Below are 17,245 nucleotides of genomic sequence, written 5' to 3' on the forward strand. Positions count from 1 at the left end.
TATTCATGTGTACCCTTTCGTGAATTTATACATACAGCCTTCCCCCTGCTTAACATGTAATATCTTTATAGGAGTCGTACCCTACACAAACTGATCCTTGTAAGGCAAATTCCATTGACACAATAGAATGTTGAGGTTGCAGTAACAAGTCAAGAATGAGGACAAGATTTTCGAGACCACACACGGAACACTGCAACAATAAATAAAATTCATCTGTTATGCAGTCGGTCCACAGGTAATAACTTAAAAAAAAAAAAAAAAAAACACGTGATCCACAACTCAGGAAAGACCTTTATTAGACCTTGAACTCGTGTTATCTTAATCTCCCCACAGTGGCCACTCAACAAATCAACAGTCTAGAAATTCCGTCCAACGTTAACTAAACATATGCCTCTGATGTAAACCGAACCAGACACACACACACGACTCGCCTTTGCAACAACGAAAACAACTCGCAAAGCCCGCAGAGATAAATGACCGACGCAGCACGCGCCTGAACACGCGCGCCCGCACTCACCCACTCACCGGGCAACATTCGAAAAACAAACTGTAGCCAAGAAGTGAACTAGAGCACCGGGCTCAGTTCCCTGCATATTACACCGGTGCTACCTACTCGAGACACCCGTAAGAGGGAAGCCCCGTCACGTGACCGATACCGTAAACAACGTAACTTTAACTGCATCTGGAAGTCTCGCACGGCCGCCGCATTCTTGAAAGCACTCATACGTTTTCCAGTGGAGCAGCGTGCAGCTTACGTGGCAACGGCGCCAGCATGGTGGTGGCAAAGGAGAAAGAGGAGGAGGAAGAAGAGGGGGAGGGGACGAGGAAGAGCAGGATTGTTGTGATGGGGGAGGCTGGTAGGTAAGTGATGCAGGCTATGAATGCTTGGATACTGATGGTAACGGAAGACACGTAAGAAAGCAAATCGAAAAAATTAAATATGAATAGAGGGCAGGGGCAGACACGTCGGTGGTGGTCCCTAACAGTGTCTGGCAAACGGTTTTTATTATCACACATCCACACATGTAAATGAATGTACGTGTCCATAAATGTATGTATATGTACATGTACGCGCACAAGGGTAGAAATCAGCGGTAACAATGCTAGTGCTTCACTAAGGTCAGGAGCGTCTAATATGATAAAAAAAAAGGTCTATGACAAAACTGAATCACCGGGAAGTGTCGGGACACAAAAGATCTTCCTCAGGTTAACATCAAACGATCCTGTTCTGGTCATAGAAACCTCTACGCCTCTGAGGGTTTAATGACACGTCGATGCACGCGCATACACACAAACTACTCGATCACAGCGATTCGAAAACAACTTCGATCTATTGATACACGAAACAATCGATGCAGCGCACGGAACGATCCACGTACATATTCCAATTATTCTTGTGTGCGCACGCATACACACACACACACGTACACATCCACCGAACACGCAACCGGTCTAAAAAGCCAGCCTTCACTCAACCTACCCAGGGGCGCACACATGTGGCAAGGTGTACTTCGAATTACTTGTGGTAGGTTAGTATGGTGGGTCCATTACTGCGTTAAAAGTAGGACCAAGTGCAAAATTAAGATGCTTTTGTAAAGAAGCTCATTGAGCAGTTGCAAGGCCTCTAACAATTAAAGTTCCACAATTAACCCCATTCTCAGGATTGCGACGCAGGCCAAGGCGACGGCGCGGGAGCCTGTGGTTAGCAGACGCAGGGTACGGGCCTGACCGGCATGTTATCCGACAGTGCCACTGGTATGCAAGGGACCAGCTGGTATGCGTCGGCCCGCGCGCATTCCAACCACCTCGCTCCCCACTCGTAGATCCTCCAATTAGAGCCCATTCCCCCAATTCGTCCCATGACACCCTTGATTTCATTCAGGAGGCTCTGTCGTACTCCCACAACACCTACTGCCCTGACTATACTACGCCTCCGAAGAACATATCCCACGTTGAGTGAGTATATTATTTTTTGTTTATTTTTTATCTTCCCTTCACTCTCTCGGCCTACAAGACGGTGGGCCACGGCTGACATCGTGTTTTTCACATCTGCCGCTGTAGCGGACCCAGTTTATTACTACTGTCGACGGATTCCTCCCTCCAACCACGGCCTCCATCTGCTCCCGCGGTTAGCAGCGTTGAGAAGGATGAGCAGACGAAGAGATGCAGCCTCATCTCGCACAGGCTTCCAATCGTCTCTCTTAATGTCTGACCAGTCGTTCGTCCACACACGTATGAAGCACGTACGGACGAACATTCCAACACCCCCACCTCCTCTGAAGACGAAACTCCACGCCCTCCTCTCTTCCTCCTCCATGGTGGAAAGATCAGAAGGAATGTTCGAAACTTCGCCGAGTGTGTAACGCTGCCTCGGCTCCATAACTTATTGTCAATAGTTTCGAATCAATGTGTGTTGTGGGATGGGTGGCGAGTAAACCTCACATTGAAGGTATAAGAGCAAAGATACGAATAACTAGACACTACAAATGTACTTAGCTATGTCATTTTACATGTTTGTTTTTGATGTTCAAAGTTGAATGACCTGAGTGGTCGCAAACTACCTCTTCCGTACGCCTTCCTGCTGAAACGAAAACAAGCTGTGTTTACGAGATGAATGTTATTGTATATACCATGCAGGATGATCCGTACGTGTGCTCCTCAGTGCAGACGCCTTCCGGAAGACCGAAAAAGTCAGTGTATTCACAAGCTAAACCAGATGACGAGGCTAAGACGCACCCGTGCAGAGCCGCCGTCCACTCAACCCCGCGCTACGGCCACACGCCCGTTACTCTCCCCACCCCCACCCCCTCCACCCTCCACAACCCACGTCGGCACAACATCACTCCAGGTCTACACATCACTCACTCCATTCAACACAGCGGCGTCCCTTTACAGAGCTTGCCATCCACCGTAAGACTTTGTTTTATTTACTTGGCGGTGTACTGGGAAAGGAAGCAATTGACAAACACACGAGCCCATGAACCGAAACATTCTTCCTGGACAGTACGCTCGGCAGGAGATACACTCCATCACACACACATTAGTACATATTACGGCCACCACGAAAACCTCAGCCTCGTTCAAGTGTGCAAAGGCCACACCGCGGACTAACCCTTCGAAACCATTTGCCTAATGTCCCGAGTACCGGGCGAATCCCTGCACTAGACGTCACCAGCTGCCGAGGTGAAATACAGCGCCACCTGCCCGCAGCGCAACTTCCTCACTAACAGCACTGCCCTGCCCCCGTCTCCCAAGGCCTAAATTTCTGGGGATGTTTGCAGCAGTGCAAGGCACACAACCGCATGTGAAAAGTACTCCACATCGGTGTTGGTGGTAATATGAAGGATAGTATCCTGTACAGTCCCATCCCCGTCTCTCACGCCCATCGTGTAACTTCCGCTACCGAGGATACACCACGAAGTATAAACCAATCTGGCGGAAGCCTAAATAACAAAAAGTGCGCGGAAAGGGTTTACTCTCAGATGCGATGTTGAGGAAGTAATACAAGTTTAAGCAACCTTTCCCATAATTGCCCACCTAGCGCATACAGACGTGGGCGTGATACATAAGATCACATGCACTGACCAATTTATTAGGGCCTCGTCTTTAATTTAGATGACCAGCATTCATACTGACATGTAACTAACGATTCGCACAACTGTAGACTAGTAGAGCCAGAGAGGTCACCCAAACCAGCCAAGGGGGGGCTCAGTAAATAATCCTAAAAACGATCATATCATAAAAATACATTTGTGTCACCTAACAAAGCATGTTTATTATTCAATTAACCAAATGGATGTAACCTAGGCATGGATATTACGAAACCAAACAAAAACGTCATAGACTACCAGGATGGTGTGCAACGAAGTGTTGAAATTACATTGGAAGAAAGTCTTTAGCTGAACGTATGTTCTTTAACAAGCAATGAGACCTGTTGTAAACAGTAATGGACATTTAAGGATTTTTGTGTCAACTACGGAAGCTCCAAACATCAAAGGGACTAAACATAATGATGAACTTACCACATCCCATGATGGCACCCGTTCCTTGTCGAATTCCTTGATGGCCACGGGAGCGCCGTCTCTCACTCTGGTGCCAGAATAGACGGTGCCGAACCCTCCCTTTCCCAGCTCCTTGGGCGTCGACTTGCCATTGTCATCCACCACCTTATCCATCGCGTAATGTCGATGCAGCGAGAACCGCCCTCCGTTCCTCGTGGTATTGTTGAATGGTATACTCGTGCGAAGGACGTTCGACGTGTTGACAGTACTATTATTACTATTATTGTTGTTATTAATGGTTGTGATGGTGCTGACGTGGGTATCAGCATGGTTGTTTGCTGTTGTGGTTAAGGACGCGACACTAAACGATGAAGGGGGGATGGTGTTCGTTTGTTGTTGGTGCTGGTTGTTCATTGTCGTCGACGACGTCGGTGGTGGTGTCGTCGTCGTGATGTTTGACACCGGTGTGGTTCTGCTTGCGGGCTGCGTCGGAACAGTGGAAGCATCTTGGTGGAGGTTATGTTGATTATGGACATTGTTCTGGTAATTGTGCGTACCAAGTCTCCCACCTCCTCCCCCCTCACCTCCCCCCGCTTGACCTAAAGTGTGGTAATGTGAGAGAGGAGTGTGCGGATGGCTGGTGTCCTTCAACGCTGAAAAGGAGAAGAAAATACAGTAATTAGTACAACAAATAATATAAAAAATCTTAATTCATAAACAAATTGCCATGCCCACCTCTCTTCTTACATTCTATGACCATCTATTCATATTTTCATCTCCCATCAACTCTCTCCCCCACCCCCACCCACTCCGCCCTACTGAGCCTCGTATGGCGTGTACTTCGATCAATAAGGAGTGTGTGGGAGAGCGGAGGAGGGGGAAGAGGTGCATGCTGCTCAGGTGAAGTCTGGGATACCAGAGGTTCTTCTTACCCCTGTTATATAATTTTTTTTCTTCCTTTTCATAAAAAAAAATCCGCGGTTTCATCGTCTAAAGGTACTCCTCACTACACCAACACATCCCGAATGCACCCCCCCCCCCACACCCGCAGGGAACCACAGAAACGAATAAGATTAAGGCTAACTGGGACCAGCCCGTCTTTGACCCTTTTCATTGCTTATATGAACATCAAATCTAGAAGGTGACCCATATTTGAGTGTTAAAAACACTATTGTATGCCCCAATCACTGCCCCCGGCCGCCAGACGCTGTGCACCACCACCCCAGTCCCCCGTCGGAAAAGAGTCCAGCCACCGTCGCCGACCCGACACACTCCCGACAGCCCACCACCGCACACTCCATCCTCCACTACACCTTCCTCCACCACAGTCCAGACAACGCCACCACAGCTCCCTCCACCACCATACACACGACCCAGACACCACAACCACCAGACATGATTATTTCTAATTTGCTCCACCCTGGGTATGTTTCCCGTCTCCAACATAGTCGCTAGGACAGTGCCCCCATCCACACCAATACCTGTTCCGCCCCCTACCGTCTCTCCTTCCTCCCAACGAGAACCAGTTTCACATGTCACGAAGTGACACACACGGTGGAGGCGCGTGGGCAGGAGCTAAAATAAAAGGGGGAACAAGAGGGCATTGGGAGGAGGAAGGGAAACAACGCAAAGGGTACAGAGTGGACGGGGCAAGGCATTTACGAGGAATTACGCCGGAGCGGGAAAAGGCAAGCAAGAACGAGGAACGTTGGAGCAACATAGGAAGGACTGCAGGTACCTGGTCGATAGTGTCAAGAAGAGGAACAAACGAGAGAGAGAGAGAGAGAGAGAGAGGGTGGGGTGGGGTGGGGGAGGCAGGCAGTAGGCGTGACGGGGACGAGTTAGAACTGAATACAAAAACACTCCAGAGAAAAATATATTCTTATAATACTCGAATATGAAATGAAGACAGAAGAGGCAGTGGCGGCGTTGAAAGAGCAGAGGTAGGAGGAGGGAATCTGGGTCATACGACTTGCAGGACTATGGATGTGAAGGGGTCACGGGGAAGACGTACTCTGAGATGGAAGAGTTTGACCTGACGGTGGGGGGGGGTGAAGGGTTACGGGAAGGGCCTCGAGGGATGTGGATAGGTAAGGACAAGTGCCTCAGGGAAAGAGGAAAGGAGGTGGGCTCAGTGAGCTGTAGTTAAGGTGGGGAAGAACCAGCTCAGTAGAAAAAAGGGTAAAGAGGGTCTCCGGAAAGGGGAAAGATAACGCAAGACGCCTTTACTGAATAGAAAAGGGGACACGGCATAAAGGTATTAGAATGGGAATCTCCAGAATAGAAACATAAGCCTGAGTTCGGGAAGATGTAGTTGAGAGAGAGAGAGAGAGAGAGAGAGAGAGAGAGAGAGAGAGAGAGAGAGAGAGAGAGAGAGAGAGAGAGAAAGACATGGCCTGCTGCTGGGAACTGCAAAGGCGGAAGAAGCAATGGGACTGGAGCAAGTCGAGCGAAGGGGGAGGAGAAGTCTTGACGAAAAAGGAGGAGAAGGCAACGAACAAGAGAAGACGAGGCTAAAAGAACTTGAGTAGGGCAATATGAAGGCGAGGGGAAGGGCGCAGTACGAACGGAAGAACTTAAATACACTAGGATGAAGTAAAATTTAGTGTACGTGTTTGTGTATTCTGCACAATCTGTGGTGTGTGTGTGTATTCACCTTGGTCTTTGGATCACGTGTTGGACTCGTGATCGACAGCTATTTCCCTTCCGGAAGAGAGCTCAGAGCTCGTATGACCGATCTATGGGTAATGCTATGACCTTTCACACACACACACACACCCAACTCCAAGCCCACGAGAGTCAGAGTAACGACCCGAAGCGCGGCGATACCGAAATAATTTCGGCCCTGGGCAGGATTCGAACCAGGTACTGCGAGCACCACCGTGCTTCCCAGTCCAGCGCTCTACCAACCGCGCCACCGAGTGTGTGTGTGTGTGTGTGTGTGAGAGAGAGAGATAGTATAACGATAGGTGCAGATTGGCTGAAAATTACAAGTACTGAAAAAATTAGAATAACCGGAAAGAAACAGACCTATACCTTTAAAAACGAGGGAGGTTGCACGAACAGGGAATAAGCAAATCTACAATAAAAGCATACAAAAAAAGGACGAAGACGGAAACTATATATCGCAAACGAATGAAGAACGACCCACGACAGATCAAAGTAACAAGAGGATTTTCGACGAAGGAATACTGCGACGAAGAGGGGAGGGATCGAACAAAAAAGTAGGGCGACAGGGAGTGTCACGAATGAGGTGGTGGGAGGGAGGGAGGGAGGGAGGGCGGGTGGGAGCAGACCGGAGGGAGCCAGAGAATGCAGAGGCCATGCATGCATGCATGGTTAGCAGAACACAGCAGGAGACGACTTTCACGTCTGTCTAGTCGTTTGCTGCCGCCTGACCAAATAAGGAAGTCTTAAGTCTTTCAACATGGACACATGCAATACAGCCCATGAAGGCCTAGTACCTTCTAAGAAACGACAGCCAATTCTATTCAGCGATGTTATTCCCTTCAGGAGTGAAGGGTGAGACAGTCTCGATGATCCACCATGCCAATTATCTTCAAATACTTCATTCTGGTTAATGTCGGATGTTTTATTTGACTCCGTGGACACTCCCCCCCCCTCCCCCTGGCAACCCCACCTCCTCGGTCATGCTCGGCCCTGGAGGGTTAAAGATTTTGCTGCGGCAGACACCCAATCTGTTCAGCTGAGGCCTTGGCGGAGCCTTGATCGATCAAGACGTCTTTTACCATGAGGTCTTACCCAGTTGAATAAAATCGCCTGATGCTTGCCAGTCTCAAATCTTTAGAGTATCTCATTATTTTGGGAGGATTAAACTATTAACAGCCGAGGAATCACCACAATGGAATAAAATAACTTAGTTATATCCAAGATAAAAGTTAATGTTCGTTACGTTCGAAGGATGCCATGCATCATGTAGGTTCCGTATCAGATGGAACTTTTCTTTTTATTCTAGACATGAGTAAATTATCCATCCCAACATGAAAAAAAAATATTGCCAAGACACATTAGTAATTAACTTTTCTACTTAATACCAAACGATTTCATTCAGCTCAGAGGATTCCCTGAATCCGGAGGACGCGCGCTTGATATCCTCACACCCGCCAATCCACCCGGACATACCTGTCTAGAACTTTCACGCCGTCCACGGAGAGGTGTTGGGGAGCGTCCCTGTCTCCAGGCCTCTACGTCCTCGCGGTTACATTCATTCATTCACTTCCTCCTCCGTTCGTCCCTTAACGAGGGGCAATCCATCCCAGATTAAAACAACTTTCCTACGAGAAACTAGATTCATTCTGTTCAGCCTTGTTCCCAAATGACACCTTCAGCCGAGGATATGTTAATATGATAAATAAAATTGTCTGGCCATATTTCTCTCGCTACTGATACGAATGAAATAACCTAATGGCAGCAAGTGCTCAAGGAGTTAAGAGTATATATATATATATATATATATATATATATATATATATATATATATATATGAGTGTCCTCAACACACACACACACACACACATATATATATATATATATATATATAAATGGTTACTGGTTAAATGGGAGTTGTGTTATATTTTAACACAAACAAACCTACCCCCATTGGGTTCACGGCACCATCTTTCCGTGGCGCAACGCCCGGTCACCATCTGCAGTAGCAGCACCACCAGCACGTGGGGCCCACGCTGCAACACCGATCACCACGTCATCATTAGTTGTGTTGGCACAACCTGCTGCACACCACAACCACCTCGCTTTGTACCCGTGACGCCAATTTCATTTCCAAATGACACCTAAGGGACCCTCAATACCCAAAACACAGACGCTTCCACCCCCACCTCCCAGCGTAGACAGTAAACAAATATAAGAAAAGTAGTAGGACAACTTCCCCCCCCCACACCTACACGTGAACAGAAAGTGGCCATATATCACTCTCGCACGTGCAGATTTCGACTCCCCTCCTCCCTCCTGCAACACCAGTAAGTGTGCAAGACAACAGTGGGTGGTGGTGGTGGTGGTGATCCCCCGAAGCAGTTCCGTTAAAAGTGAGAAGTGCCCAGGGGACCCGACTCTTCTGCTTTCTCTGCTCACACACAGACACACAGTCACCCACTCCGTCCCTCTCCCTCCTCCAAAACTCATTTAACAGGTCATTTTTTAGACCTGCGCTAACGTTAGTAGGCACCCAATGAAATTCTTTCGCTACCGAGAGGGTGTCACGGAGATGAATGGAATAGCATGGCAACAGCAAAAACGAAAGGATACGAAGGACCGAAACACCCTTTGCAACTTCGTCAACTTCATGGACTTCTTCCTCCACTTCTGACCTATCAGGCAAGTGTCCACCTTGCGAAGAACCCACCACTCCACTTCCTTTCAGTCTCGTGGCCCTCAGTCGTCTGGCGGACCCCCCCCCCCCCATTCCCCCTGTGAGGTAACCGGCTAGACACTCGGGTACAGCCCAAGATCGCATATCCATATCCTCACAAGCCATGCACAACAACCCTTCCACCAGGCAAACAGACGTAAGCTTAATATTGTTGTTTAAGGTCAGTATGGCACTACTTCTTGGCAGTGACTGAATTTATCAGGGAGAAGAGGAACTTAGAGGATCATTGTATATTTGGCTATTTTATGACGAGAGAAAGATCTCCAGGGTGATAATATTAATAATAAATCACTACACGCGAATCATGAACAGGTTCAGAATCACTGCTTTACAGGATGCGGTTCAGACGAGCCACCAGAATACTGAGTCGCTAACAGCAACAACTTTCTCCGGATACGAAGAGTAGGCTACTCCGGAAAGCAGAGCAACGGCCCGTCGTATAACAACAATGAAGAAACGAGGATGACAGTAAGACGCACATCTTCGGTAACTCGATATCAAGAGAAAGACTGGGTCAACACCCTATACTGAACTCTCAGGCCCTTCGCTACTGAGGGGGATGCTAAGGTAATGAATACAGGGAATTGGGGCGCCTAAGCATGGTCATTAATATACACTGTAACGAAGCTCAAACTTGACGGCTACAACAGCTTTCGAGGAACTCCTTGGGATTGTAAAACATCGAGTAACAATTTTACAGTTTCCAGCTGATCATCGGTGTGCCGCATTCGGCGTGAAGGGCGAGTTGCTACCCCTTCCCCCCCGCGCAATGCGAACTGCGCAATACATCATCGGGCACAGTGAGCTGCCACAAAATCTACCTGTAGCACGCCCGCTGGTCTGTCCATCACCAAGATCACTCCCAAGTGTGCTATAGCGAACCTATATTGGGAACCAATCCATTTAGACTACAGCTCCCAGCCAATGACTAACCGTATAACCACCTCAACTATTATTTATACATGCACTACGACCAATATACCTTAATCAGTTGCATAATCATTGACACGCGTATACTGTATAAAGTTATCCACAATGCCTAATAACCGACATGAATATACAGTGTTAAAACGATGGGCCTCAGCACAGGTTGTAAACACATCAACAAACCAACATCAGAGAAGAGAAGCAACTAAACAATGTAGCAACAATCCGAAGGCGGCCACTCGCTTCTGAAGAATCCGCAGTGCAGATAAGGTAACCGCACTCACGCTGGACAAAACTTTAAACAACATGAGCAAGGCTGAATGATGACGCATTTCCTCCAAGCACCGGCCGGGAACCAGGCAAATCCTTCTCGATGGCATCATCCTCACTAGTGGGACACCACCACCGCCAAAGGATCGGGGAAGAGATCGCAAAGTATCTGCACACAAATCGATATTGCGTTGCTGGTGTAAAAGACCGAAGATACATTATGGGAGCGGGTGCTCCCGAAGAGCGTAAGGTAATACGAGGCAGGATCTACGTCATGGCTGCCTAGAAACCCATTAGCAATACCTTTGTATATTGGTTGCTTATAGGTGTGTGCGTGAGCTGCGAGTGTTTGTGCGTATGTTTGTACACAACTCTGGAGTGACCATGGAATTGACTCACTTGCCCAAGGACGGTGCCCAGGTAAGGTGTGTGTGCGTGCGTGCGTTTGTATAAGTGTGCACACACACATAACCACATACACTTTAGTCATGCGCATATACGATTGTGAAGGTGCGACCGGCACAGCGTTGGAAAATAAAGCATAAATCAGGGACGTAAATACATGGGCGCCTGAGAAGGGCCCTTTCTCCCCGTCCCCTTTGCCCCCATAGTTCAAACACGTAACCAGTTACTTTGAATTCACATGTGCACTGATGGCCACAGAAGAGAATGTCACCGTGCCCAGCAGTGACAAAGAAAATTTTCCAGGGAGAGGAAGGTGTACCGCACGATCGGCGGTGTTAAGGTTGCCACCAAGCAAGGTCAACCTGCATCTTAATGTCAAGCGAGAGCTAAATATAGCCCGAATGGGAAGGGAGGCTTAACAAAGGCCGAGGTGATTATACCTGCCTACCATGTGTGCCCATCGCCACTGACCACCTATAATCCAACCATCTGAACTCATTCCCATGCAAGAGTTACACGACGCAGGCATCTTGCAAGCACAGCAATGAAGACCCCGCAACAGACGAAGGAAGGGCAATGGAGGAAGAGGCGGATGGAGTCGAAAAAAAAGGGTGGGGGAGGAGAATGTGGGAGTGGAACCAGGAGGCGGGGTGTAAGCTGGTGGAGTGGACGTGTCGAGGCGCGTAGGTGTCAAAATGGGAACAGCACAGGGCCACGAGAGAAACAGAGGAGCCAGCGGACACAATGGCCGTGAATAAAAATATAGAACACGAGAAAAGTAAAGGGGGAAAAATGGGAGGACACAGGACGGGGACATTACGGCGACCGTAGTGTTCCAACAACGGGGCGAGGGGGGGGGGGGAAGCCGAGAGGAGTATCATGACACACAGCTGCTGCAGCTGACGCAGGCCTCAAGTCGCCGGTCAACCCACCGTGGCGGTTCGCGCAGAGGGCAACAGGCGGCGGCGGCGCTGGAGGAAGGCCAACAGCGCCGAAGCAAGTTCGGAGGAAGCTGACGGCGAAGTACTGTAGAACGTCTCGAACTTCCTACTTCCGAGGTTGAGAACACAGCCGCCATGGCCGCGACACAGCAACTACCACAAGGTCATTCATGCTGGCTAGCGCATCAGCAACAGTCGGTCGCGACATCACCTCGCTGCTTAGTAGTCTTCCGGAGCCAATAAACAGTCTTGCAGGCGATAATGTGACCTCAATTTTAAGACATCCGAAAATGGGGCTTAAGCTCCCCGCGCAGCTTGACCATGGCACCACCCCTACGTCAGCGAGGGACTACAGAAGGGGAACACAAGGGTGCGCAAACTGTGACCGTGGTACCATCGGCCATGGGAACCGTCTGAGTGTGCCAGATTCGACCACAGCGCCAACGACAGCAATGCCAAGAAAAAGATCACATATGAGAAGGCCGCCTTGAAACACGTCTCATGCATAAACGACCACAACGGAATGCAGACTAACATAATTAGTATCGGAATGAGAGTGAATTCGGTCTGCAGTTCTGAGAAGCACACACAAACTCTGGCACAGTCCCACATAACTCAGGCCTGTGACAACACGAGTACCGTAACTTTATCTTTGATGCGCTTAGTGGTCCAATTTTTTCCTATAACCCACACATTGTCTGTGTTTTCATGTCATCAGTAACCTCACTGCAAAGCAACCAAACATTTATTTACTATACCTTTCCCTAAGAACGCATGCTGTACACCCTGAACTGGTTTCTACCCTACACAGATGCTGAAGTGGGTGACCTGCTACCAGCTTAACTAGTACGGGACCGATTAAGTCGGCCCAGCGGACCGGAAGAAGTAAAGGCCAACCTGGCAACGTGTACCCGGGAACATAAAAACCATTGCGTAACAATGCAGGGAAATAAAGACGACAAAAAACGTCAAAGGTAATCTGTAACACTTCATAATTTTCACCAATGACGCCACTTATTCAGCCTCAATCTGATCAATCGTCCTCCGAAACTGTTCCACGTAAATATCAGAAACATACGATCATGAAACGAATAAACAAATAAACATACACGTATTCAGCTGGCCCCAAGTACCTGTATTATCGGGTATCTAAACAAACACTTGTTTGTAATGTGGGGGAAAAAAAGTCACTTCAAAAACTCAATACACAACACAAAAAAGAAGCAAGACAAGAAAATGGAAAGGAGAGGATGAAGGGAAGGATACATGGTGTTCTCTCTCATACAAAGTATTGGAAGGGAGGCAGGTGGGAAGAAGGTTAGGAACGGGGAATCCAGAAGGGAACGGTACCAACGAGATCTAAGGAGACAGGGACGAACCATGTGCGATGTCCAGAGGCACGGTTCGCATGTAGCAAAACACAACATACAGTTGACTATGTGTAAAAGAAACCCCGATTGCAATAGAAAGGAAGAAGAGTTGGAGGAGGAAAGTAGGTGAAAGGGGGCACGGCAGAACTCATGGGCAAGAGAGTTTGGAAGAAGACATCGTAGTTATAAGTCATGTAACTCTATTTTGCTGCATGGTACATCTCATCCCCCACAAATCCCAACTGCTCCACCCCCTCCCAACATATGTCCCCTATGTCTAATCAACCCCATTCACAGCTTTCCGATTAATTACACCAAGACAACAACACAAGAACTTAACAATTGGTAAGTTTATCTGTATGCAGAATACACACAATACATAAAAATACACATACTATACACATAAAATCAAAATTCGTCTAGCCATCTGTAAAGCTCTCAAGGGAGACATTCGACAGCAGGAGGGGGGAGGAGAACGTTACGTATGGAAAAAGGGGAGTAGACGATGAGGAAGGAGTGGGTACGAAGGAAGTGAGGAAGGGAGGAGGGGAGTTGGTAAAGGGGGGTGGGAGGCAAGGCCGGCCCGACTGCTGGCTGGGTAAGTAGGCTATGGCGCAGCACAGACCTGTGTCCTCCACCTCCTCCCCTCCCCATCCCTCCCTTCGCGACGGGTGCATGGTGCCCTCCTCCCTCCCCAACACTAACTAGAACCGTCCGTGGTTGACGCGACACCCATACATTGCCCCCGCGCACCCACCAGCTGAGTAACAGCGCGCGCACTTAAATTCACGTATAAGCACGAAACAAAATAGCATCGATATACTTGGCAATCTGTGTTTTGATTGTACGAGGACAAACGAATGCATTCTGCCAGAAATGGAAATTTTCTCTTACATTTACTCACGACTAGAGAAATCCTGTAGTCGTGGATGGTAGCCCATAAAATTAATAAATCTGAGAGACATTCACTCCCCGACAACATACAGTAAATTGTTCCACTTCAACCCACTGGCTGTTCTACCAATAAAATTTTCACAACTATACAACAGTGACCAGACTCCCTCTATAATTAGCTAGAGGTTACTAAACTTCTTCCATTCGTACGCAAGTTTTACTGTTTACACTAGCAGCACCATTTCCTAAGAGCAATCTCACTAACTCTTCACATTATTATGCCTTCAACCATGCTTTTCCTACTAACCACATCATCACAGTTATCCTCATATGACCACAGTCATAATAGCAACACTTCCCGATTACTTATAAAGCACTAAAGAACATTTTCTGCGCTGCCAACTCTTACTAACCCATGAATGACCTTCGCCTAGACAACGCACAGCATGAAACATCCACCCAATGCAACAAATATAATTACTACTTGCCCATTATCAAAACAAACTCTCCGTCACGTCCATCGAAGTAGCATACCAAATGGTAAGCGCACTAAAGTGCTATGTCGCACGTCAGAATCAAGGTTTCATTCGAAAGTCCTGGGTTGGGGGGCCCCTCCAGCAGGGATGGACTAGAGCTTAAACCCTGACGCCTCAATTCTTTTCTCGTTCTTTTCCGTACTATGTAAATACCACTGGCACTAGTAAACAAATGAATAAAATGCTGCACACCAAAGGTCATTGCTGGTAACATTCATTAGAACCACAAGCAACAGTATCATTCGGTAATGGAACTTCCTGTCTAAAGATGTTCTGGGTTTTACCCTTGCAGAGTAAGGGCAGGCCCCGGCCCAAGCCAAGGGCCCCCGGAGAGACGCAACAAGGCCAGGAGGCCGAGCTGCGAGGGAGCGAGCGAGCGAATCTCGACGCGAATACCATCGCCTCACACGAAGCAAGCGTGTCACCAAGATCCCAGAAGACTCGCAAGACGCTACATGAATGCAAAGATTGAGGTTAACCTCAAGAAACAATGTTCGCGTGTAGACTTATGAGCGGCGCTCGAGGATGATGCTTAGACGTGGTGGAATATTTTGCACAAGCATCTGATCTACCGGTACCGGAACCAAATCGTATCAGTTGTCGCCACCATCCACACGGGAAGCAAGACGTCACTTAGTATATAAACAACACACACCAAGTAACTTTATATCAAATTACAACACAACATCTTGGGAACAAGGAATGGGACGACGATAAGAGATTGGAAAGTCTCATAGACACTGAAATAACGGACCAGCTGGAAGTGGGTGTGCAGGCGCGACTGGGCGAGCGGTCGCAAAGCGCGCGAGAGACCGTTACGAGAGGCTAGCAATTTGAATTGTCTAGCAATACAACACAGATTTCAGTGCACGCGCTGGTCCGACGGAGCGACCAGTTGATCTTACTTTTCCTAAAAACTTATCAGTTAGGACACATTCGACGCAGAAGATAACTGTGACGGTCGCTCACCTTAACCACTTTACGAAAAGTAAAAGTAAAGGACTTACCAGATTGCACTTGTTTGTGTTTATTCTTTTCGGCAGGTGAAGGAAGACTGTACCCAGGAGCCAACGCGTTAATTACTCTTTGGACAAACATTTTCAGATACTTCAGAGCATGAAGTAAGCACGATAAACGATCAGTAAGCTATAAAGTATATACGCTACTTTAGTAAGAAACTCCACCACTAAAATGGAGGAGTTGATGTTGCAGTAAACACCGAAGGCGTTACATATCACTAAACTGCGGATAGAGCGAGAAGCACGCGTTCTCTTCAACCCGTGGTTCAGATACTACTGAATGTTTTGAGTGGATGACGATGTTACTACCTTTCACTGTATCCCTCCGCATCAGGAAAAGCCCGCGCATCAAAGTTCGTTACATCCACATTCCTTTCTGGCCTTGCGCTCCTCTTATGTACATATATATCATTTATAAATATTAAGGTATATGAATAGGATAACATATTTTGAAAATTATAAAAAAAGAAATGAATGTACTAAAATATACTGAAAACATTAAGCACTACTTAGCACGTGGGCGTAATGTTTACTTCCTCGCGAGCGGTGTGAGGCGGCTCAGTGACGTAGGCAGACAGGAACGCGTTTCGAGTCTGGGAAGAGGTCCCGTGATTGTCAAAGTCATCTGGTGCGGTTGACATGTATTGAATTTCACTTCCTTCTACAAATGTTATATGTCGCTATTGAAGAGTTAAATATATAATACATGGTCCAATTCATCCCACTTTCTCATGAAACAAAATAAACTAAACAAAACTTTAGATAACTGCGCCAGTACATGTATCATGACTGAGTTTGCGCATGCGCGGTGGGCGACTGATTACGTCAGCATTTGGCAACTCCGTCTGTTTGGACGTCTAGAAGTATGTGCCCGTATCCCTTTTACACCCTTCACGCATGCGGAAACTCTATCAACTAGGTTGGGCGTAACAGTAGATAACAAGTCAGTAAGGATTCGGGATTAATTATATTCATAACAAGTAACTTCACAAATACTGGTCATTCTGTAATAAAAAGTTTAACTTTTAATTTATGTTTAAATGTGCTTTAACCAGTCGGTTCCAGTGAACTAACAAAAATACAGAAATTGATTAATTTGGGAAGAATGACAATACAAGGTTCGTAGATACTATGTTTATATATGGAGATTATAGACATGATATCAAAAGAAAGTTTGTTTATGAATGAAGGGGAATTATCGAAGTTAAACGCGGTAAACTATAACTAGCACTGCTTGCATTTGTCTAGGCATTGATCATACCTTGTCCTTGGCCCGTATGTGTGTGTTCGCTCGCGTTGAGCTACTAGTGCCGCTAGGTGTGTGAGCTTGCGTTTACGTATAGTACGTGTATGTGCTCGTATATTTATATGTCCGTTTGTGTGCATGTGTGTGTGTGTGTGTGTGTGTGTGTGTGTGTGTGTGTGTGTGTGTGTGTGTGTGTGTGTGTGTGTGTGTGTGTGTGTGTGTGTGTGTG

The 17,245-nt window shown here is 47.4% G+C and overlaps 1 protein-coding gene across 1 annotated transcript in view; it reads right to left on the reverse strand.

Annotated features, from left to right (window-relative positions):
- Window positions 1–16,053, reverse strand: part of LOC143032422 (MAP/microtubule affinity-regulating kinase 3-like) — a 32,512-nt gene extending 16,459 nt beyond the window's left edge. The window contains exons 1-2 of the mRNA XM_076197173.1: window positions 15,759–16,053; window positions 4,023–4,654 (exon numbers count right to left, since the gene is read on the reverse strand). Of these exons, the coding sequence (XP_076053288.1) occupies window positions 4,023–4,654; window positions 15,759–15,849 (723 nt within the window). The 5' untranslated portion in view covers window positions 15,850–16,053. The remainder of the gene's footprint in view (window positions 1–4,022; window positions 4,655–15,758) is intronic.
- Between the last annotated feature and the right edge of the window lie 1,192 nt (window positions 16,054–17,245).

Source organism: Oratosquilla oratoria, chromosome 13 (genome assembly GCF_046742065.1).
Source record: "Oratosquilla oratoria isolate Oo_2021 chromosome 13, ASM4674206v1, whole genome shotgun sequence".
Taxonomy (NCBI): Eukaryota; Metazoa; Arthropoda; class Malacostraca; order Stomatopoda; family Squillidae; genus Oratosquilla; species Oratosquilla oratoria.